Consider the following 23,884-nt stretch of genomic DNA (forward strand, 5'->3'; position numbering starts at 1 on the left):
AGCATGTTCTGGGTCTGCCCCAGGGCCTTCTACCAGTAGGATGTGCCCTCAACACCTCCAGTGAGAGGCGCCCAGGAGGCATCCTGATCAGATGCCCGAACCACCTCAACTGGTCGCTTTCGATGCGAGGGAGCAGTTACTGATGTATGACATATGTTATCCATCATTATACTAAGGGGGAATTCAACATAAATGTTACTGTTTAACATTTAATGTGGCCCTGCGAGAGTCTGGCGAACTGTCCAGGGTGTACCCCGCCTTCCGCCCGATGACAGCTGGGATTGGCTCCAGCCCCCCCGCGACCCTTACGAGGACAAGCGGTTACAGAAAATGACTGACTGACTGACATTTAATGTTACAATTATTACAAGTATTAGGTATCATACATCCAATGTTAAAATTACAATAATTGGTTGATTTAATTCCTTTGTCTTCATCTTGCAAGCACTGCCCTGCAGCAGAATCACCCTGCTGCATGTCAGTTTATCATTATTACTTGCACTTGCACTGCTGGAAAAGTGTTCGATCTGATTCTATTTGTGAATGTGATGGTTGGCTTCATTACCTTATATAATGTCTACAGGTTTGCGAGTTTTACTGTATGTGCACTGGAAAATAAATGGGATGATAAAACACAATTGTTGCCTTAGTTTTATATTAGAAAGCGGGGAAAATGATATAATGCTAAGAAGTAGAGATAAAGTGTCAGTGTAAGTAATCTAGATAGAAGGGTTGGATAAGCATCACTGTGTGGTAAAACAGGCACAATTTGAAAAACACTGAGACCTAATCTTGCAATATCATTTTTTTTTTCTAAAGCATTATTGGAATGCAAATGAATACTGAAAAGTACACAGTAAAATACATAACTTGTTAAATGTACATTTTTACAACCTCTAGTTCTTCTGCAGCACACATGCTGCTGAAAATCAGGTCAAGTAATTTAGGACGGTAACGGCTTACGATGATGATTATGTGCTGTTCATAGTGGATGAGTATTTTTCTTTGAGCTTAATTCTCTAAACTTTCCTCAGATAAAATGTACATTAAATTTATGCAGCGCTTTGCGCAATGCTGTCTTTAACCTGCACTGTTGGTTTCAGCATTTCTTGTTGTGTACAGTTGCAACACTAACAAATAATATAACTTCTAATAATAAAGTCTGAGCAGCAAGTTAGTTTTATTACTTCTTTCAGTGTTGTTCCACACTCAAAAAAACAATTTATACAGCATTAAAATTTAATACCTGAACAACAAAACAAGCAAAATACTATCTGCATCTACTATCTTTGAGCCTGATCTTTGTGACCTCAACCCACTCACTGTCCTTGGTTATTATACAATAATTAACAGTTTGGAGCATCTACTGTCACAATATGTGCTGCCCCTGCAGCTTGTGCATCTTCAGCATTCGAATCTCCTCAGGTTGCATTTTTTCTCCATGAATAATTCACTGGAGAAAGTCCAATCTTTCTAAGATAAGTTAGCGTCGGTGTAAAGGGGCATGGCTGACAGCCGACCCTTTCAAACCCATTGTTTAAAATATTCGTATTATTATTTGAACACTTTTATAGCATATCTTTGGCATCACATTCTGTACTTGTTATTAACATCATTGTTTGTGCAAATGAAAAAAAGTGAAACTTAAGACGGTAAAGAGCACTGATTTAGGCAAACACAGAGCCCCATTTTATGGGAATTACTGTATAAAAAGACTATAATCTGGCACACAGCACTGATAGAATTTTAATGGCAGAGATTAATATGGACCATATGATCTCGTTTCCTCTCAGTCCTCAAACACTGTCCCAAGACACAGCTTCAAAAGTCATCAAAAGAAACTTATTGACTGTGACCTGCCTTCTTTTAGCAATGGGCCCTAAGTCCCGCCCCTCTTGCTCTGTGCACCAATAACAGTTGAGCAAGCTTCATACCCAGCAGAGTTGCATCAGGGGAGATAGGGGGGATGGCATCTGAGCAGGAAGAGAGCAAGAGCAAAATTCAAATTGAGGACGCAAGATTTGACAGGAATAGGGGAGAGTAACTCAAGCGAGTCCAGTCAATCAGTGAGGAAAGATGATCCTTATCTTGTAGGAATGAAAGCTGTGACACAAGAAGATGGGGTTTTCAAAAATCCACATGGGGTGGGAAAGTTTGTATAAGAAAAACTTGGAGAAGTGAGGTTGGTGAGGATAACAAGAAGTGGAATGGTTAGAACTGAGTGGGTGACGAGGTGTCAGAGAGACATTACCCTGAAAAATTGAGCATTTGGAGCCTTTCTCTGTGTGAAACACTTCCCTCTCAGATCAGAAGTGAAGAAGTAGGGAGTGCCACTGTCAAGGCCGAATTGTTATTGAATATTGCTAGTGTATATGAATCACAGACAATGAGAAAAGGAGGACTGTAAATCAGTGTGTTGAAAATTGAAGGGTTCCCCCTTCATGAATGTGTGAGTTACGGAGCGAGGCCATATGAGAAATACCCTCTCAGATATTTTAGCTGTCAGGAATTCGGACATGTTCCTGCAGTGTGTATAAGAGGGCAACACGTTCTCATCCCAAGTTGTCACATGTTGCCACGTTTCAGTGGGCTTTCGTTGTAACATATTATGCTTTGAGTATCCTTCTGCATTTGCTGTTGCTGTCCAGGATTTCGCTACCTTGATGTCAACAAGTTCCACTGCATGTTGTTATATTTAGGCAACAAAAGCACATGGCTACTAATGCTGGGATATCAACAAATGCACATGCTGGCATGGATAGTTAGGATTAGACTTAAGAGGCACATGGTAAGGTGCAGAAAAAAAACCCATCACATTAACATGGGAAGGCTTGAGCATGAAAGTCCAGGGTTCGTTGGATCCATCAACCACCCCTCCCATTCGCCCTATAGGGACCTTCATGCTCTTTATATTACATTGTTACTGGCAGTGTTTCAACTTGATGCCATCCAGCCATGTATCATGCGGACGAGAAAGGTCTTATGCTGAAATCACTGCAAAAGGAGTGGTATTTGATGACTTCAAACTGAGAAATGGCAGGAGGAAAGACGAGAAAGAAACCCAAACTCTCAACTCTTTTTCAATGTTACCACCAGTGGAGGGATGCAGCTACAAGTCTGGCTGAACAATATGTGTCACAACATCAAGGCACTTAGGGAGGAGGTATGGTGCATTTGTCAATTAACAAATGAAAGCTTTTATTCTTTAAACTTGGCAGAAGATAACTAGAGGAACTGTTGAATGAATCTTAAAAAAGCATAGAAAATGTTAAATTGGGAAGGGTGACAAATTACTCACTAGTGGAGCCTTGAACAAGAAGTTGCTTGTTAAGTGCACAGTTTTGTTGAACATCCCAAGAGGCCCTTCATGCCCAAGAATGAGAGGAGGACAAGAATATTTTTGTAAACAAAACACAAAGCTACCTTGGTAACTTTCTGGGCTTTGACTCGAGTCAAAGCTATCCTAACAGAACATGGCAGTGCCCTTTCTACCTCTCTATACAAAGGTGACCATAGTTAGCGTATGTACTATTATTATGAGGACCAAGATGTTGCAAAAGTGTGCATCTTTTTTTTTTTTTCCCAGAGCAAAACTATCATGGCAACTGTTCTTTTAAGCATATGACTGGCTTTGGAGGGGGGAGGGAGCACTCTCATTAAACTTCCATGCAGCAGGCTGCGTAGGGTTTCATGGCACTTTGCTTATAGTTAGGTGTACAAATCGACTGGTTAATGAGAGGCCTCCTAACCCTTGTGAGCCCAATGCAGTGACAGAGCTGCAGACTGAGACTTAAATGCACATAAAAGCAAAAACGTTCGATACATAACTGGTAACATCTCAGAAGAATAAAATAGTAATAAGGCAGCATGTGCCAGCCCTTACATAACCACACACCTTGAATATTTAATCCTTAGGCTATGCACTGGAAGGTCTCTTGTCAGGAATAAAAAAAAGGACTAGAGTGACACAGGAAAGTGAAATATTCAAATAGTAAAAAAGAAGTCAGAATTAAGATTTGGACTTACCTTAATAAAATTATGAATTGATTAGAAATGTGGTCTGACAGACTTAACTCTTGACTTGAACTTGTCCCAAATTACTTTAGACTTGCACTAGTCACTTGACAAAGACTTGTCTTGAATGACTTAACACTTGACTTCTATGTCTCTCAAATGATTTGAGACTTATCTTGGTCTTACAGTATCTCGACTGATTTCACTATTGAACTAGATTTTTCTTGTACATGTCTGAAATGACATGCCACTTTATGCAGACTTGTCTCGATTGAGATACTTTACTTGAACCTGTCTTGAATTAATAAAGACTGACACTTGTCTTGAATGAAAACAGTTGACTTAGACTTGTCTCAAATTATTTGACAATTGACTTATCTCAAATGACATGAAACTTTACTTGATCTGTCTTGAATTACCTGAGACTTGCACTTGACATTTGACTCAGACTTGTCTCAAATAACTAAACACTTGACTTGGATGTCTCTCAAATGACTTGATGACTTTTTTTTGGACTTATATTGACTATTTTTACTCTTGAATTAGACCTTTCCCATTCTTGTTTGAAATGACTTGACACTTTCAAACTTGTCATGATTGACTTGAGACTTGACTTGAACTGGTCTTAAATGACATGGAGCTTGAATTGGAATGTTCTGGAATGACTTGAACCTTGACTTGTCATTTTCTCAAATATCTTCCGTCTTGGCTTGGATTTGCCATAGAAGACTTAAAGACTTTGACCTTGACAGAAAGTTAGTCCTTTAATCAAAGAAGAAGCAACATGATGTGTGTTTTAAAATATTTCTGAACTTAATATACCCCTGGTTTGTGATCTATGCTGACCCTGTACTACCACCAATACAAAAGCAAAATTTGGTGCAAGATATAATGTTCTATTACCTTCATTTAGTCGTTCTCTGCCAGGCAACACAGCTATTCCCCAATGCATCTATGTAAAAGGGGAAAGTGATAAGACTAAAATCCTATTATACAGATAATTCCTCGGAACACAAACCATTCATGACATCTAATCAGGAATCCTTTGTTTTGTTACTAAATATAGTTCTACCTTGCTTATATTTTTCACACCTCAGCAAATGACACGGGGGCGTGAATCTAGTACATTCATTATGACTCAATGTTGCGCACTTTTTAATGCATGCATAAAGGAGGATTCATCATCTATATTTAACACACTGTAATCAAACGCTTATTGTACCATCTCTCTTACTCATGGAAAACACAAAAGCCATTCCCCAATGTATCACACATTAATCAGACATTTTATTCAGCTTTTCTTCATGATCACAGGTTTTAAAATTCAATCATCAGAAGTCACTCCAACAGAAAATTAGACATCTGATAGCAAATGTTGCCCTCTGTTTTCCAAGAGCTTTTGGCACAAAGTACAAAGTAAGATCATTGTTGGGGAAGTGTGGGTGTGCTTTAAAGTGTGTTTTGCTGACAGGCAGGTTACGGGTCAATGAATCTATAAAGGAAGGAGAGCATTCAAAAATATCAATGAGGAAACAGTTCACACAGCACACTCTATCACACTGGGAGATCATAAATCAATGCAAACCTAAGCACCACGATACACAAACTGTGCTTTAGGCAATGCACAGCAGAGATGTGCGTTGGCTAATCCATTACATTATGTTCTTTCTGTAGTTAGACTTGTTGATTTTTTTACACTGGATTTTCTACTCTTTGTTCTCTTTTTCATTCTTTTAGCATCTTCACATAACTGCCTAAATTGAATGCAATCAATATGATAATTGTTGGGATAGTGCCTTTCAATAAGGTAAAGACCCTAGATAACAGAGGTGTTTGAAGAGGAAAATCAGAAAGAATAAGGGAATTTTTGGTTAATTCACCGTCTGCCTTCCCCAAACTTATGTTTGTGTACATTGGCCTTTAAAGTCTTTACTCACAGTGTCCACTGGCATTTCTTCATTTTAGTTTCCTTGGTGATGGAGGATGGAAGCTGCAGAACATGACAGCATCACAGCCCATCCAAATTGGGGCCATGGCCCCTGCGTTTTGACTGTCCTCTTTTGTGCCGTGCCATCTCTCACCTTCACTGCACATCTGGCAATCTTTAGTAGGTGACATCGTCTCCTACATTTTTCCAGCTGGTTCAGTGTGCATTATGCTATTGAAAGAACTTCCCACTCAGAAGAGAGACTGAGCTGCAGGTATGCCAAGAGATTGAAGAGGCCAGGGAGTCTGATATAAGCAGAGCAAAGGAAATGAAACCTAAAAACAGATAGATTCTACTCCTACTACAGGTTGACGGTGAAGCCATCTTGATGATTGAGAGTATATATTTCAAATATAATGCAGATCTGTTGAAATCAGGTACATTTGCATGACATGGAAACACGAACATTGCATCTGAGAACCTGTTTACACCTGGTATTAACATGTGTTTGAGTAATCTGAACACAAGTTGCTAGCCAAGACACAACACTGTCGCAATACTTCAATCATTAATCTCCAGCTGACCACTTGTGTTTAGATGTCATTACTGTCTGTGTCACTTATTATGCCCGCACTCTTGCTAGCTGTTCACTAGTCATGTTTGCTTGTTATGTTAGCTGTTGTGGCTGTACAACTGGAGACAGTACTGTAAACAGAATTTAAGATGTCTCTTTCCATTGGGCAAGACAATGGACAGACACACAACACCTTGTCCATCTCACTGTAACATCGTCAAGTTATGGAGCGTCAGCACAATTCAAGCCAATATTTGTATGCTGGGCCTTTGTGGGTAGTAAATGGGCTGAAAAGTGGGCCTTATATGGGGTTGACAATGGAATCCATGATGGTCTCATACCAAATCCCCACATGGGTGGGCTTACCATAGTGGTCCTCACAAGGTTTATGCTAGGACTACCTCGGTACCAAGTGAGTTTGGGCCTGAATTGGGCATCTTATGTGGGACCCACTGCCTATGTGGGCAATAGGCATGCGGCCATTATGGAGCCTGTGGATAGTCCCACATAGGGCCCATTTATCAGCCTTTTTACTACCCACGTTAACCCCACATACAAATCCTGCACTGATGATGTTGTCCTTGTCAGGAACGCATTACAATGCAGTAGCCTTTACACAACAGAAGATGTTTAGTCAGATGCGCCCCAGACCACCTCCACAAGTGGTTTTAAGTCAACAGATCACAGTGCATGCTAGTGGTTGTTTACACTTACAGTTAGTGCTGCACTTGTCCTTGTATCACCCGAGACCAGGTGTAGACAGGCTCTGAGTGATATTAATTTAGGGTACTTGTCTTCTTGTGTCACAGAAACATTCTGACCATCCACTAACAGATAAATGGATGTTGTACATACTGTGCATATTTACAGTATATGTACGTATATATACATAAAATCTGATATACCTGGGTTCCCTAACAGAGGTCGGAGTAACTGCCCTTTTGTAGCCTAGCCATTGTTTGAATCAGGTCTCCTGGAAAAGTTCAGCACTGCTTTGATTCCTGTGTTGCTGTGATAGGTGAGTTATTTTAATGGTCTCCAAAAAATAGTTGTTGAATTCTTGTATGAGTTGTAACATCATTATCTATTCCAAAATGATCTGAAGCAGTTTATTTCAATGTTCATTTTTTAAAATATTTACAATATTTTTTCAACAGTCACTATGCAGGTCCACATCAGATGCAGGTGCACACAGATGCAGGTTCCCTTTGCTCCATCACCCCCACAAAATGATTTCAATCCATACCCGACTGTTGGTGTAACAATAGATGGAAGCTGCAAAGGCTTCATATTGGTGTCAGGGCATTCGACATCATTGAAATAGGGTCTGGTTTTACCTTTATCTTGTTCAGCTCCTCTTCCAGATCCATAATTAAGTCTTTCTGGTCCAGCTGAAACCATTTTCCCCAAACACCAACTCTCAGAAAAAAAGATCCTTTGGTCACTTAAGGCTAATATGACGCAACCTTAGGGACAAAAATTACCTCTTGTCTTGAGTTTTGTGACCCTGTCCAGCTCCTTTCCTTCACTACACAATCCCCTCGCTGCGTTTGCTCCTCCATACTACCAGGGCCGTCATGAGCAGGGTGACCAGGATGGGCACTACAATGAAGGGACCCAGGATGTGATTGGGTGGGTCCTTGAGAAGCCGTCCAGACAGCAAGCAGTTGTGAAAGTACTGCTTGTGGACTTGGATAAAGAACTCGTCCACCAGCCTGTTAGGCCAGAAGCACTCCATCTTCCGTGCCACCAGGAACGTGCAATTGGTCAGCTCGCCATATAGCCTGCATGATGGGGACACAAAAGGCACAATAAACCGTAATACAGTATGGGCAACAGCCATCTAACCACTTGTTGACCTTAACTATCCCTTAGTTACTTTGCTTGAACCTGAGCATTCACAATACCTTAACAACTTAAAGAGTAATTAAACTTCCCAAACCACCTTTTTTAGTTGAAAAGCAATATACATGGGTATTTACAATTGTTGATTGATTCAGGTCCAACTCATGACATTTAAGTGCAAGTAACTTCTACATATGGTGTTATAAATATGCGTAGTGACTGCCCTCTAAAGGTTGAAACCTGCCTATTGCAATTGAATTTTGCTATTGGCTGATCTTGGTAGCCTGCTTTCATCAACAACCGAGCCCACTCTTGCTGCCCCAGCGCTGCCCTCTCTCCAACCAACTACTTTGTGTGCATGTAGGGGCAGGGAGGTGCTGTGGATGGAGAGGTGGCACGGATGGGTGACTGGGTGTGTCCTAGCCACCCTCCCAGCCCTGTCCATTTTTGAGACTTTTTTCACATTACAGGAAGAAGGCCCTCAAGCCAAAAGTGGGAGTCACTCTTTAAGGTTGATTACTATCATGTCCCTTCCGTCTTCCCCATTTGGCTTGCCTAATTATTACTTTGACATATTTCAGTCTCTTCTGTGTATGCTGTTGCCAACTACGATGAATACGGGATTGTTTCCCTGGAAAAGAGGGTGTGGTGAAAGAGCCTGTCCAATGTATGAGAGAAGGCTGTGTCCGGCAGATTTTTTTATTGTTAGCCATAGTAAACAGGATATCAAAAAATGTAAAATCCGATTGTTATTTATTAAGTTCTAACATGCTGCTGTTAAGCTTACAGACTTGTTCATGGTTGGACTTAAGGAGTAACCAGGAGAGGAAAATGTGTAACCAGGAGCTGGGGTATGAGAACACTCTTGTACCAGAGTGTTCAGGTGGCTCAGATGCAAAACACTTGTCCTTCTCCATTAGAAACAGCAAGAGGGATGGGTCTATTGTTTGGACCTAGTGTATGTGTGTGTATGTGCTTGTTGCTCCCCCTTGGTGAGTTTATCATCATTATAAATGAGGTAATGACCCACGATTATGATAAAGCACACAGAGGACATTGCACAAATTAAGGTCATAAATCATAGGATATAATGTGTAGGCAGCAATTCACATTAACAGAAACCTTACACATATGCACACTCGCACACTGACAGTTATTTGGCTTACCGAAGTCCTTCAATGGCACAGCAAGGCTGCCCCCCAACTGTTTCCTGCAGCTAATTACATCTCTGGCTCGTTGTTTTATGGATTTTATGAGGAAAATGCCAAGAATTTTATTAAAGGGCAAATAGGTGTGAGATGGTTTTTATGTAGATTTTATTTCCTCACAAATTTAACAGTAGTACTTAACAGTAAGAGAGGTCCTTGTAAATTGAGCACAAGTCATAATTAGTAAATGTATTTTTTGTGGTGCTACACTGTGCCACTGACAGGTGTGTCAGTAAACTTGAGGGGATGTGTAGAGTCTGGTGGCATTTCTCTGTGGGTCTGTCATTGCAAGTGACCCCTTTCACATTAAACATAGTCAACTGATGTAGCAATAACATTAAAGGATCAATTAGTGCAGAATTAATATCTAAACACTGTCTCTGAAGAGGACTGCTCTGCTAGTCCTCTCTGATGTGCACAGCTCAGATTTAATATGTTTGTTTAATATTCTAAAAGCTTTTGATGAGCGTCCCAACAGCACGGTGTCTTTCTTTGCGGAAGTTTTGGAGATGTAAACAGCTAAGGGCTTTTGGCATGGGACCAGCTCTGCGGAGCACTGCGGTTGCTCCGGGTGGCAGCTCATTCTGTTGGGGTACTTCTTCCCTCCACTTTTTCCTTGAGGTTTTAGAAATCAGTCTTGGAGGAGAAAAAAAAATTCTCGTCCTGCTGCTGGTCTAATGAGCACTGAGGTTTCCAGGGATGTTTATGAGTCACCAACTGACAGAAGTCAAAGCAGAGTTGAGGCAGGAGCAGCGTGCACAAAGAGATGTAGTTGATTATTAACTCACCTCTTGTTGCTAAGGTTAAATTAAACCTGATGGTGCGAGTATGCATGCGAATGTGCATTCAATGAACTGCTGAATGAAGTTCATTATCACTTTCTTTGTAATCATCCAACTTATCAAACAGAGTACAGACTGAATCAGCCTGTGTTACATAAAGCAATGGCAGTCATACATGGAACTGGTTAAACTGATGTCATTGTTCGTAAAGATGTCATTGTGCAGAACTTTTGGTTCTTTATTAAATTGCCCTTTGTGCTGCAACCAAGACATTCAGTACTGTTATGGTGTCTTTTTAACTAGTCACCTACTATTGTATTCTAACACTGTCTCTCTGTCTGCATAGTGAATGTGTGCGCACGTATTTTTCAGGCTAGAGGAATATGCTTATAATTGATAATGTATTGATACAATTCTTCCGATTAACAAGAAAGGAAGACAGACAACCAAAACGAGGCAGCAACGAGGAATGTGTAAAATCAAATTTACATCTTTTTCCTTTTCCTTCTACCTTTTCTGTCTCTCATGCAGAAATCCAGAGCTGATCACTGTCTACCAACGACAGTCTATTTTGATTGTATAGTAAAGGAGTGCAACTTAAGGAGTGGGTGAGGTCAGTGAGTTGGTACTGAGATACAGAGCTAATGGCCTCTTTCAGTGTAATACAATTTTGAATGAAATAGGTATAAATCTGACCAGCAATAGAGACTCCATAAAACAATGTTTTGTAACGGTATTTGTTGTGTGTGGAAATCCACAAACAGCAGCACTAACAGATTGGTAACAGTGTTACTGCTGACTGCTTAAGGTGCAGTGACACTCCAGATAGTTGAATTTAAATGGTCTACCTCATGTGCCAGATGGTTTGTTCCACAGAACCATCTGAGAAGCGATTCTTCTTCTTCTTTCTTCTTCTTTCAACGAAAAAATACTCAAGAGCTGTGTTCGAAACCGTCCCCTCACTCACTCACTCACTCACTATTCACTATGTAGTGTGTATTAAATAGTGCACTATATAGGGAATAACCAAGCGCTATTTTGGACACTACCTTGACATTTTTTTCCCCCTGGAAATACACATCTGCATTTCGTTGTGGTAGACGGAAGTTAGATGTAGAGTACATTGTATGTACACTCAAATTTGCTGTGCATTGTGGGCATTTTATAATGCACTATATAGTGGATGAAATTAACAGCAGATAATTCGAACACCACTACAAAATGGTGAACACACTATATAGTGCACTATATCCGTGATGGGGGATGAACACAGCTAAGTTCTGATCTAACTGATGCTATCACAGCATCTGTGGTAACCTCTTCAGTAGCAGCCATTATTGATTTGAATGAACGGTTGCCTTCAGTATTGTTAGATGATGAAAGGGGTGTACTACTAGGTAATTACCAAGGAGGGCATACACTATTTTACTTTCCAATGGCTTTTTTGGTGATAGGTGGGTATACTGTAAATGCCAGAAAGAAGGTTGATATACACACCTAAACCATGCCCATAGCTGCCAGTAATTCCTAATAAGACACAGATTCGTTTGCAAACACATTTTTTGAAGCCTCAAAAGATAATGGGTATATGAAGAAAGCGGGATACTGCATCGGAGGCAGGGCCCCATTCATTCCTATCAAAGTTGCTCATTGGAACAAGAAGCCAAAATAGCTTGACTTCCTGGGTATAAAAACACCCGGATCATTTTCATTGGTAAACTCATAGAGCAAATACACTAGAGACTTCGCCATCTGAGTTGGTTATGTCTGGTTTAGCCTTCTGCTTATTGTAATGGGGATAAAGTGATTCAATTGTTTGGATCCTCCAGGACTCATGGGGTTAGCTCATTAGGTAATTGGAGCAAAAGGATCAAATCCCACAGGGGGCTGTGACACTTATAAAAGCGGAATACAGTGATTTACAGATGTGTCTTAAATCTAAGTCTATAGGAAAAAGGATTTTTGAGCCCAAAGGCATCACATGATTGACAAGAAGTTCTTGTTATATGGTATAACTTTCTAGTCGATTTGACACGCCACGCCACGCCACGCCACGCCACGCCACACCGAGCTGCACCAAGATAAGCACACCACAGATGGACCATCTCTGGAGTGGGGCCAAAAGTGCACCCTACCTCCAATCAGGTGGCGGTGATGTCTCACCAACTGCAGCCAACCCCAATAACCCCCTTTCTCCCTGTGAAAAAGTTAGTGTTGCGAGATAACAAGGCTCAAGACAAGCCATAATCAGGTAAAGACACATCCTCAAGGGGCCAGCCCTGTTGTCATAGAGACACAAATCCCTGCCCACTGGGCTGATGTGTTGAGTCAAACCAAATCAATTAAAGACAAGATAGCCCAGGTGTGAGGAAAAAGGGTACATGTCAACATAGGGCCTAGCCAAGATGGATTTTTGTGTGATCTCATCATCTTTCAGGATCTTATGATATTGTAAGAATCCTGCTAAATAAATGTGCCTGATACTGAAGCCTTGTGATGACACTACCAGGCCAAGTATAAAGTGCGCTCAACAGAGCCAGACATCCTTATTTAATTGCACGCTGGATGCTTATGTTAGCCCTAATGGATGGTGAGATAGATCATTCTCCAATGACTCTGCTCATGTGAGTACGAGTTTGTCTATTCCAGGATTTGCCATCTTAGTTTAAACCTCAGACAGAGAGGAAAAAGTTTACATGGAATGACTCATCTTATTTAGACAAAGAAATAGGGCAGCTTCACACAGAGTTTGCTGTACATGGTTTCTTGCTCTGGCTCCAATTTAAATTCACTTAACATCTCCTGATAATCAGATGGTACATTTCTGTTTAAAGGTTAAGGCATCTCTAAAGTCAGAAATAGGAGGTAGATAGATAGAGAAATTCAGAAGCTCACAAGTAAAAGAAAGAAGTGGCCATATTTGGTTTGGTTTATTTGAGGGACGGTTTATTTAGTCTTTCACCAAAGGGTCACTAAAGGGCAGTATAAACATGGATGTATTTGGGGAGATGATGATAATAAAGTGAGTCAACACATTCTCATCCCAGATCATCAAATACAGATGCTTCAAGGTTGTCAAATACTGATGCTCCCAGGTTGTCAAATAATGACCAACTGAAAGCATCCTTTCGTGTCTCTGTGAGACACACCCTTTAAAGTCTGGATGTGAGGCAAAGCTGTCTTCTGGGTGAAACCCCTTTATACATGATTTAAGTTCTGAAATGGTTGTTGTTAGGTTTAGGCAACAAAACTACTTTGTTACGTTTGGATAAAAAATAATGTTTTGGGTTAAAGTGGGTTATAAGTACGTAACATGATGTAAAAGTTACATGTGAGGGACGTAGGTATGTCATGGACAAACGCAAGTTATATAATATTATGTTATATAATATTGGTATTTTGGTTTCACAGGGTTACAAACTGTTGTCTCCTGGTTGAAAGTCTTGCTTTGTTTGATCCATCCTCTGCTGCCCGCCCCATACAGACTTTCTCAGTTTAAACTACATGGGCTATATCGGCTGTTCTGAACCTCAAATATTGCCGCAGATGGGTTACACTGGAACTAACTGAAAGACACTAAATGTTGCCTTTGGCCTCAGTATCAGACACTGAGGGGCAAAATTAAGTGTCTGTATTTGAAGATTTTTGAATATGAATGGGCTGAATAATTACAGTTTTGTAAGACAACAGTCAAAACACAGCTCCAAAATGATGGTCTTTGGAAGGTAAATAGATACAGTCAGACAGTGTTTACCAGTAACCTAAAATTCTTAGTGATCCCTCAAGCACATGCACCACCTGTAACCTGCCACAAGCTTAATCCTCTAGTTGAGACTCTGCATCCTTTGCCAACTTTTACTCACAATTTTGTATAATCATTGCATACTCATAAATTTATGGACTGGACAATACATACACAAGGGGTTAACAGGAAAAAAAGAATAAATAAATCTAGCTGTCTGTTTGAGTAACTGCTTACATATGTTTTGTGCAGTTGTGAGAGCAGTTTGCCAGCAGATCCTGTCAGATTGCGTGCATGGTCAAGGCCGTGCGTGACTGTGTGCCCACTCTCACGTCAAGTGTTTTTTGACAGTGTTTTATTTTAAATCTCAACAAGTGTGTGGGAGATGAAATCCACATTATGGGTGTTAAAAAGAGGTGTAATTATGGGTAGAAATGATTGCACAGGCTGTGCTCATATATTACCTGTGAACACGTGGCAAATAAATCTTTGGAATTCAATTTTCAGGTTGGTATTTTAATGTGTTAACATGTATATATATATATATATATATATATATATATATATATATATATATATATATATATATATATATATATATATATATATATATATATATATATATATATACATATATACATATTATACTATACTTATATATATATTATATATATATATATAAGTATTTTTAAAGAAATACCATGTGTGCAAGCAATACATCAACTCATAATCACTGCATAATGTAGAAGTGGTAACCAGAGCATGACACAAAGGTATACATGCATGATAGATGTAAACTGTGAGACATCCAGCCTAATTAACTATGTATTAAGTCAATAATATCCCATATGTAAAAGATGAAGGATGGAGGGAGAAGGGGCAATCTACTTTTGATAGTTTGATTTGTTGACTAAGGCACACAGCCAGAAAAAAATAAAACCTGGATAATGAAATACACCAGAGTGTGTTTATTAGCACATGGGAGAAAATAGTGACAGTTATTCAGTTATTTGCCTATTTACACCTATTCCTATGACACGTTATTATGGATCCCACTACATGCTGTGATCGGATTGTAACAGTCAAGTCGTCACATTTAGTTCGCAGGCGGCTGGGATTACTTATTCATTTGATATTGTGCAATATATGATACAAAAAATGGTTTTATGTAGCACGCAATATCACAATCTTTGCCAAGGTTATGTCTTTCAAAGTAAGGACGTGGCCAAGGAACAAGAGTTTTTGGTACAAATCCAGATGCAGTTTAAAATCTTTTGTTGTTAGTTTTTTAACAAAATTCTCTCTCTCACTCTCTCTCTCTCTTTCTCAAACACACACACAAACACACACACACACACACACACACACACACACACACACACACACACACACACACACACACACAAACACACACACACACACACACACACACAACCTCCTCTCAGCCTAAAAGCTTGAGCAAAAGTAGAGCAGTGATATTTCCTGCAGAAGCCTTTCACTCCATTTCAGATAATGTTTTTTTTTATAATAGACTAATATTATGCTGTCACCTTCTATCCTCTGCTGGCTTTTAATATGTCAGATTTTTCTGAAAAGTCTGAAAAAGGAAAATGTCATTTGGGAAACCCACTTAAAGTCTAGCAATGATGTTTTGTTTGCTGTTGCCCTTCAGACAACCTCTGAGTCATATTATATTCAGGTGCAGTTAATATTTAGCAGTGTTAAACCTCTCTTTGAAATCACCATCAGTGTGGGGTCACGCTGTGCTGTTCAGTACCACTTTGGCCCTGCGTGGGGGAGCAGAAAAAGTATAGAAGCGGGCTAAAATGTTGCTGTAGATACCTGCAAGGTCACATTCCTGGTAGATTACTTTGTAACATGAACAGCCTATTTCTACTGCTAGCAAAGCCACCCTCAGTACGTCATAATACCGCAACTACACCTACTCTCACTGAGAAGATTGTGCTTTTGTGCAATTCCCATTCAAAATGTGCCTGTTCACAATGGCAGGGTTAGCACATATTTTTCCTAATTAATTTCCAATACTTTATTTACGTATTTCAAAATGAGTATGTTTAAATATTAATGCAGTTCCCAGGCATTTGTGGATTAGCAAACTGCTAATGCATTCTAGCGTTACTGGTTTGTTAGATATTTCAGCTTCCAACTAGCTGCATGTGCCCATTGCTAATTGACTAGACTGGCACAAGTGGGTACTTCACATAACATCAAGGCTGTGCCCCTTTTTGGGCATAGATAACTGAAGACCCATGGGTGTCAAAGCAATTTTATGTATTTGCATTAACATAAACAGTTGTTTTTGCAACCTTGCCTGAACCTGAGCATCTAGGATACCTTGGGTGATTGCCGTGATGTCCCTTCAAGTTTCCCCTGTCCATGTGGATCACTAACCCTGGCCCGGTAATGGTTTATCATGTAATACTTGTTTCAGTGGTCACTCAGTGCAGCACTAGACTTAGTTAACAAGAAAATGTATTTCAGGTAACATCAGTCATGTTCAGGATTTTTCATAGACATATTATTTGGATAAAAACATTTGCACACCTGTATGTCGACAAGTGCATAGGAGAAGACCAAAGGCTTGCAAAAGCAGAACAAAAACTCCTGCACACGGTTCGCCTTACTTGCAATTAAGAGTGGAGTTTAATAACAACGTTTTGGTACAACCTTCATCAGTTTATTTCATACCTGAATACTTAAAGCTAATGTACCGAAACGTTGTTATCGAAGTTTACTCTTGCTTGTTAGTGAGGTGCACAGTATGCAGAAGTTTTGGTTCTGCTATTTATGTATTCTTAACAATAGCAAAATCATATATATTTATATATTCAAAAGTTTTCCAAAACATTCTGTTGATTTATTAAAACAGTTTTTCTAATTTCATAACTACAGCAGGCAATTCATGACTGTGGGAAGCCCAGATTACAAGTGAACAGAATACCATGAATCTACCATGACAATGTAACATCTCCATCTTTCCAGTGATAGTTTTGGTGACCTTGTACAGCGGATTCACTACATGGTCTATAGCAACTGGATGGGGGCCTGAGCTGAAGGTAGACCCCAGTCTAAATTATTATCCTAGTCTGGCACTGCTGAAAGGTCTCATAAATACTGACTCTCATTTTGAAATTAAAAGCATGATGATAATGGCGCCTGATGCTGATCATAACTTATTCAAGTTTTAATGAGAACAAATTGGTTCATTACAATCTGGTGTCGTAAACATTAACTCTGCCCTTTTCCCCCTATATTCGTGAGTAATTTTCCTTTTTACTCTAGTAATTTATCTATTCTCCTTGTTGAATAGCTTGTCTGAAGAACAGAAAGATTGGGCGTTTTAACTGATGTTTAACTTAAATTAAAACATTGAATACTGCTGCTACCGAGTGCTACTATCCAATCCTGAAAATAAAATCTACAACATTTAACTGGAAGTTAGGGAAACCAATGGTTATTTTTTTAACAGTTATGTATCTTAATTTACTGCACTGCGCACCATCCAATTTAAGCACCAAACCCCCTTTAACATACTTAACAAGCATTTAAAAAAAAAAAAAAACCTTTAGCTCTGTTTGCACAGATAACAGTGTCAGCACAGCTAATGGTGCTAACATAGTAAGCAATACTAAAGTGCTTTTGCAGTTCAAAATAAAGCCACTTACTCACTGGAGGTGGTACCATGTACTGTATCTGCAGTAGCAGTAATCATTTTTAGATCTGACAAAGATCTAAACAGGAATCAAAAACTTGTCTTACATAAACTTGTGTGGCATGAAGTAGTGTACAAGTGTTACCTCATTCCTTATGTGCGCTGTTTTTAGATAGCCTTGCACCTACATGATGTGCGCGTAACTAAACCTCTTTCAGCTCACCAGTGGAGACCAGAGGGCTGGCAGTGGATACTATGTTTCCACATGTTAACACAGCTATCAAACTGTCTAGCAGCAAAGCCAACAGACAATAAACTAAAAAGCAAGATATTTACTTCACAAAACATTAACATTCCACCACCTCTTTATGAATAATGTTTTGAAATGTGGCGCAAAAACTCATCAAGTTAATTGAGCAATGGTCCAAAAGGAAATGCCTCTTGAGCTGTTTCACTTTTTTTTTTTTCAAAAGCAACATTGGCCGAGACTGACATCTCTGTAAGAAGTAAGGAGGAATCAGTCAAAAACTGTTGCATCCTATAGTTGGCCTGCTAACTCGATGTCCACTTGTGACCAATTCATGGACTATCCAAAAAATACAACACTGCAACTCATCCTGATCAACAGTGATGCTGTCATTATACTTTTTCATTATACTTTTATTCATTATAACTAAGGAGGACATCTGATAAGATATGAGAGAGATCCCTGAGAAAAATGGGTCATGAAGCATCAAAGAAATGCAGCCGCAGCTGAGAACAGGGTGAAACCTGATAAAAAACAGATACAAATCTATTGGGGATTAGAACTTTTGTCATTTCAGCAAAGAAACATATCTGTGCTGATTTTGGTTACAGTCTTAAATTTCTGAACATGACCCACTGTGACTGTTCTAGCCTGCCCTATATGTGCAACCACATGTCATCAACTTCAGTATTTTGGGTCCTAAAAAAGCCTCTCATCATTGCATGTAATATTGAGGACTTATATTGAGTCCTGCTGCTTGGAGAGATCACCTAAAAGCAGACCAGGAGAAATTCCTCCCTCTAAAAACAAAGAAATGTTTAAAAGAAAAAACAAAAAAACAGGCGAAACTGTCACTACTAAGCACATCAGACAAAATGTTCTTTTTCTTTCTACTTTGTTATTCTGCTTACCTCCCGTGTCTCTTTTCCTCTAGGGGAGGCTGAACATCTGAGTTTGTCCACAAGTGTGTGTGCAACTCTTTCTTTTTCCCAAATGAGAGCAAAAGTGATATTTTGCAATTTTGAAAGATGTTTTTTTTGTGGTTTTTTTTTAATGATGAAGTAGTCTCCGGCCCCCAAAATACACAATTGTTTGGACTTTTCTCTCCCTCTCTATCTGTTTCAAATCAGTCAATATCAGGATATGAACAAATGAAGCTCAGTGTGTTGACACGTGTGTGCTTGTGTTTGTGTGAATAACTGCATGTATACTGTATCTGCATTTGTGTTTGAATGCTTTGTGTATGTTTATACTGGGGTATAAATTTGCATCTGTGACTCTGTTTACATAGTTTATACATGTACGTAAATGTTTGTTCAGTATGTACTAAAATGGACACATGACCTAAGTCAAATGCTACAGTAATGTTGTTTCAGATAAAGTGTCTACAGATGCTGACCTGTTGAACACAGACAGATGTTCACATTTCCAAACAACAAGCATGAAACCTGTCAAGCACCATGATGTGTGGTGCATTTTTCCAGCTCAAATCAGCAACACAGTCCAGGGCCTGGTTTCCTAAAAGCATTTGAAGACTTTGAAGTATTTCACTGCTGGAAAAAATAGTATTTTAAAAGGTACAAATACTTTTAAAATTAGTGCTACACGACCAGCAAAAACAAAGAGAAAAGACTGTGGCATTTGCATTTGCTCAAGAGGTAGAGAATCTTCAACTACCATAATGCACTACGCCATGATGGATCAATAAATGCACCGACTTATGGGTGACACTGGAAACAATATGGTAGCCAGCTGGTTCTCAAATGGCAGTTAAATAGATAAAGTATCTTTCTAAACACATTTTAGGTGGTGAATAGGCAACACGGTGACAGAATCTTGTATTATACTTGATCAGCGCTGCCTAGTTGAACAGGCAAAACATTGATCTGAGTTTGAGAGAGATCTATCTAAATCTGCTTCTACTCTTTGTGTTCGTGCTGGCAAACCTACAATCCCTAGTTTGAGCAACAGCTCTTGAAACAGTGAATTGAGCTGAGAGATGGAGGGAGGTTTACCATAGCTCATTTACACATTTACCTATTACCCGCATGGATAAAGCTGGTTGAAAATTGGTTAAATATCCCTTTTAAGGGCCCGATTGAATCATAGTTTAGTTAGTACAGACAACTTATAAAAACACAGTAAAAAATAAACTATTGGTTTTAACTTAAAAAAAAGTCCAGGCTGCCTTACATTTTGAAGTTGACTGAACATGAGAAGACAAGATCAGTCATAACAAAATTACCTCAACTTGTCCTCAGACCAAATTCAGGGAACCTAAACTTTAAAGCTGGCCAGGAAAATAGCCTTATAAGTTTAAAGAATGAGTTTCTTTTTACAGTTTGGATGTCAGGTATCAGAGTTTTAAGAGTAGCCTAGCCTCTGCCTCGCACAGCAGGTAAATCAGTCAAAGTTTAGTTTCCTAAACCTATTTTCACCCAGTAACATAAAATACCATGGTCAGCAAGTTGAAAGCTGTGGACTGTTTACTACACAATCAAGCTTCCCTGCAGAGTGCTTGTCCTTTAGTTAGAAGTTAACAGCAAGCAAGTAAACATGGATGTAAACAATAGTGAATTTCAAATATGTAAAAAAAATAATGGCCTTTTATATGTTTTATGAGGTAGGAATGGATTTGATACATTTGCTAGACATCAACAATACACACATCTGGTTCTGCAAGTGACGGTATATTTAACGTTGCCCACGTTTTGTCAAAAATGGCAAACAAGCCTTAGTAAATCTAGCCTTCACTTTCCAGTGGCTTATGATCATTTGTTTTATGTTTACAAATTCATCCATGAGTTTATATGTTTGCAAATAGAACCACAAAAAATATGGGAATATTCTGTCAAACTCTTAAATTAAGAGCACTTTTCTGACCTATCTTTGCTTTGAGTTTAATTCTACCATCTTTTTCAGAATGCAATGCAGTTATACATTGTCAAGTGAAACATACATTTAATCAGAATTTACCCCAAATGACTGTATCTAAGTTTCTCTGACTATACAAGACTGTTATAACAAATGTAAACTAAGAAAAAATCATTAGAAAATACTGCAGTGGAACTTCCTGAACACTTGTGTTTGGTGCAATGTTAGTAGTGCACAATCAAAAGAAGGAAACTCATCCAGAATTCCTCTCCTGCTTCTACTGAAACCCAGCGGGACCAATGGGTCGTCAAAGCGAATGTTTGCAGTACTAATGCCAAGGCTCAGAACAAGGAGATGGTTCAATTAGAGCAGGAAACACCTCTTGTTGTCTGTTCTTCAAAGGGCTCCAGTACATATAGGCAGCTCTGCGTCAAATTTGAGATGTTTTCAAAGCTTATAGGAGGTGAAAGACTGTAAAGAACTGGGGTTTTTACAGCAACAAAGGAAGAGAAAAAGAGATGATATGTTTGTTCCCTCGAAGGAAGAAGAACAAATGCAGTGGTTTCTCCTTTCTAGCAACAGAAGAGAAGCGTGGATGTGAAGGAAATGTATGCCAGCCAGTCTGATGATCTTCAAAATTGGGTGACTTCTTTCATCAAACTTTAAATACAGATGGAAATCCTCCCTAACTGAGGCAAGTATTCAAATCATTGTCCTAATGCTATTAAAGATGCACTGCATAACAGCTGCAGCCGCGCGACAATCCAGGCAATGCTGGATGTTATCCAGTCATTAGAGCTGTAAAAACATACGGCAATCCATTTCTAATCACCGACTAATCAGCCGTTTAATCACAGGGGTCCACAGAAAGGGAACTTCAATTAGCTTTCCACACTGCTGAGCTTGTTGGATTTCTCTGGCCTGGGTTCGCACGTAACCCCAATGTGAGCTCACTCACAAAAGGGTTTTTAAATTATTACAGACGGCTGACAGGCATGCATGACTGACTGACCAAAATACCCTCCAACAATCACACGCAAAGAAAGGCCCTTGTAAAACCAAGAAACACAGCTATTTTTAAACTAAGAGCCCGTGGCATGAAAAACTGAGACAAGGGCAAAGGCAGAGAATGAGACCTTAATTAGGATTAATCAAAAACTTAATATCCGTCTTTTGATTCATTGGGCAAACTTGCTCCAGTGTTCTGATCCTGCAGAAAGGTCAGCTGGGCAAGGTGCTGAGATCAAGCTGAATTCACAAAACTACTTAGTGTACAAGGTCACCAAAACCATCATATACCTCCTGTTTCTGAACTTAAACACAGTAGTAGAAAGGAGCTTAGCATTTCAGTAAAAGTGACAAAACACAGGGATTGATAAGCAGAAGAAAAAATACTCTTTGAACTTATTGTAACTTATTTGTATGTTATAAAGTATCTTCTTGGAGAAATTGAATCTAATTTGTTTGTTTACTCTGCAAATGAAATCTAAAAGGGAAGAAAGCTGAAGTTGTTTCTGCCGTGTTTATGAGGCTATGCAAAATGCTGGAGGAGTTTGTGTGTGTGTGTGTTGGAGGCTACACTTAGCTACTGCCACACTGAACACAGTAATGTAATAAAGTCACAGTTACCCAACTAACCCAACACACACAGCGGATGGATGAGTAGATAGCCTACAGGGTCTTGGGGTTGGCAGATGGATCGACTAAAGCATACTTAATAAACCCAATACATATTCATATGCAGCGGATTATCTCAAGTTGTTGATGTTTAAGTTTTGAAAAAAAAAAGATGAGGTGAAGCTACACTTATTTGTGCCCATCAAATGCAAATGAGTGTTGTTGTGCAGCTTTCACTTCTCCATATACATTTTCCTCATTCAAGATACAAGGTTCAAGATTACTTTCTTTGTCCCTAGGGAAATTTGTCTCGGACCTAAAGGCTAACACATGAAAATACATACATAGACACACACACAAAGTGCATAGCACAGGAAAGTGCAAACATAAAGTGCACGCAAATACATGCAACAGTGCCCCAAACTTTACACCCTCCTTTTTTCTGAGTTTAGGAGATTCACTGATAGAGGGATGAAGGAATTCTTATACCTATTAAGGTTTCTTCGCCTGTATTCAATAGGGACCATATAGTGTCTACCTGGTGGATGCAGTTAGTATTTTGAATACAGGACATGTGGCCATAAGAACCAGGGCCATTCATGTTTTTGTGTCCGCCACTGTAGTTCTCCTACACACTTGTCACACAGAAGACATTTCAGTTCTGTAACCTCACCATTAGATGCCATTAAATCCTAAATACTGGACCTTCAAACTATGCTTGTTTAATTTTGTATATTTGTTTGTTGATGTACAGACATGTCTAATAATTGTTTTGTGACCTTGCTTTTTACTAAATTAAGGGTTATACATCTTTGGTTCAACCACCAGGCCTTGTGTGTTAATAAGCAACCTGTTAATGACCAACTGTTCCAGGCAAAGACTGAGTTGTGGTTGACAGTCTGATGCTGCTGTGACTTTATTTCTGCATCATTTAGCCAGTGACCACAGTGACAGTGAAAATGTAAGTATCTTTTACGCCTCAAATCTCAGTGTGAAAGCCTTGAATAATCCGCCAAACAACAGCTTTTCAGCACTTTGCTGATTCTCTCTTTATGTGACAGCATGATTATTTTCCCCAAAAAACATGGTGTGGCTTTGGGGAAGACGCAATGCCGATGACCCTTCCTGCTCAGCTGTCAATCAAACACATACTGCACACCTGCCTGCCCACTCAGAGGCTTACAAGATAAAGGACAGTTTGGGAGTTTTTATTTCCATAGGCCCTTTTAAACAACGATTTTGACATGATTTTGGTGCATACAAGGGAATGACATGCAACCACGATTAGGCGGTCTTTTATAATCACTGTGGACGTTGGATTAAAACACAAATTATTGTCCCAGTTGTTTGCCAGAGGGCATCTTCTGTTATGATGACTGCA

The 23,884-nt window shown here is 39.3% G+C and overlaps 1 protein-coding gene across 1 annotated transcript in view; it reads right to left on the reverse strand.

Annotated features, from left to right (window-relative positions):
• Positions 1-5,281: 5,281 nt before the first annotated feature.
• Positions 5,282-23,884, reverse strand: part of ramp1 (receptor activity modifying protein 1) — a 76,359-nt gene continuing 57,756 nt past the window's right edge. Inside the window, exon 4 of the mRNA XM_042495179.2 lies at positions 5,282-8,299. Coding sequence (XP_042351113.1) covers positions 8,044-8,299 — 256 coding nt within the window. The 3' untranslated portion in view covers positions 5,282-8,043. The remainder of the gene's footprint in view (positions 8,300-23,884) is intronic.

The sequence above is a fragment of the Plectropomus leopardus genome, chromosome 10 (assembly GCF_026936395.1).
Source record: "Plectropomus leopardus strain MGB_pleo_1.0 chromosome 10, ASM2693639v1, whole genome shotgun sequence".
Taxonomy (NCBI): domain Eukaryota; kingdom Metazoa; phylum Chordata; class Actinopteri; order Perciformes; family Serranidae; genus Plectropomus; species Plectropomus leopardus.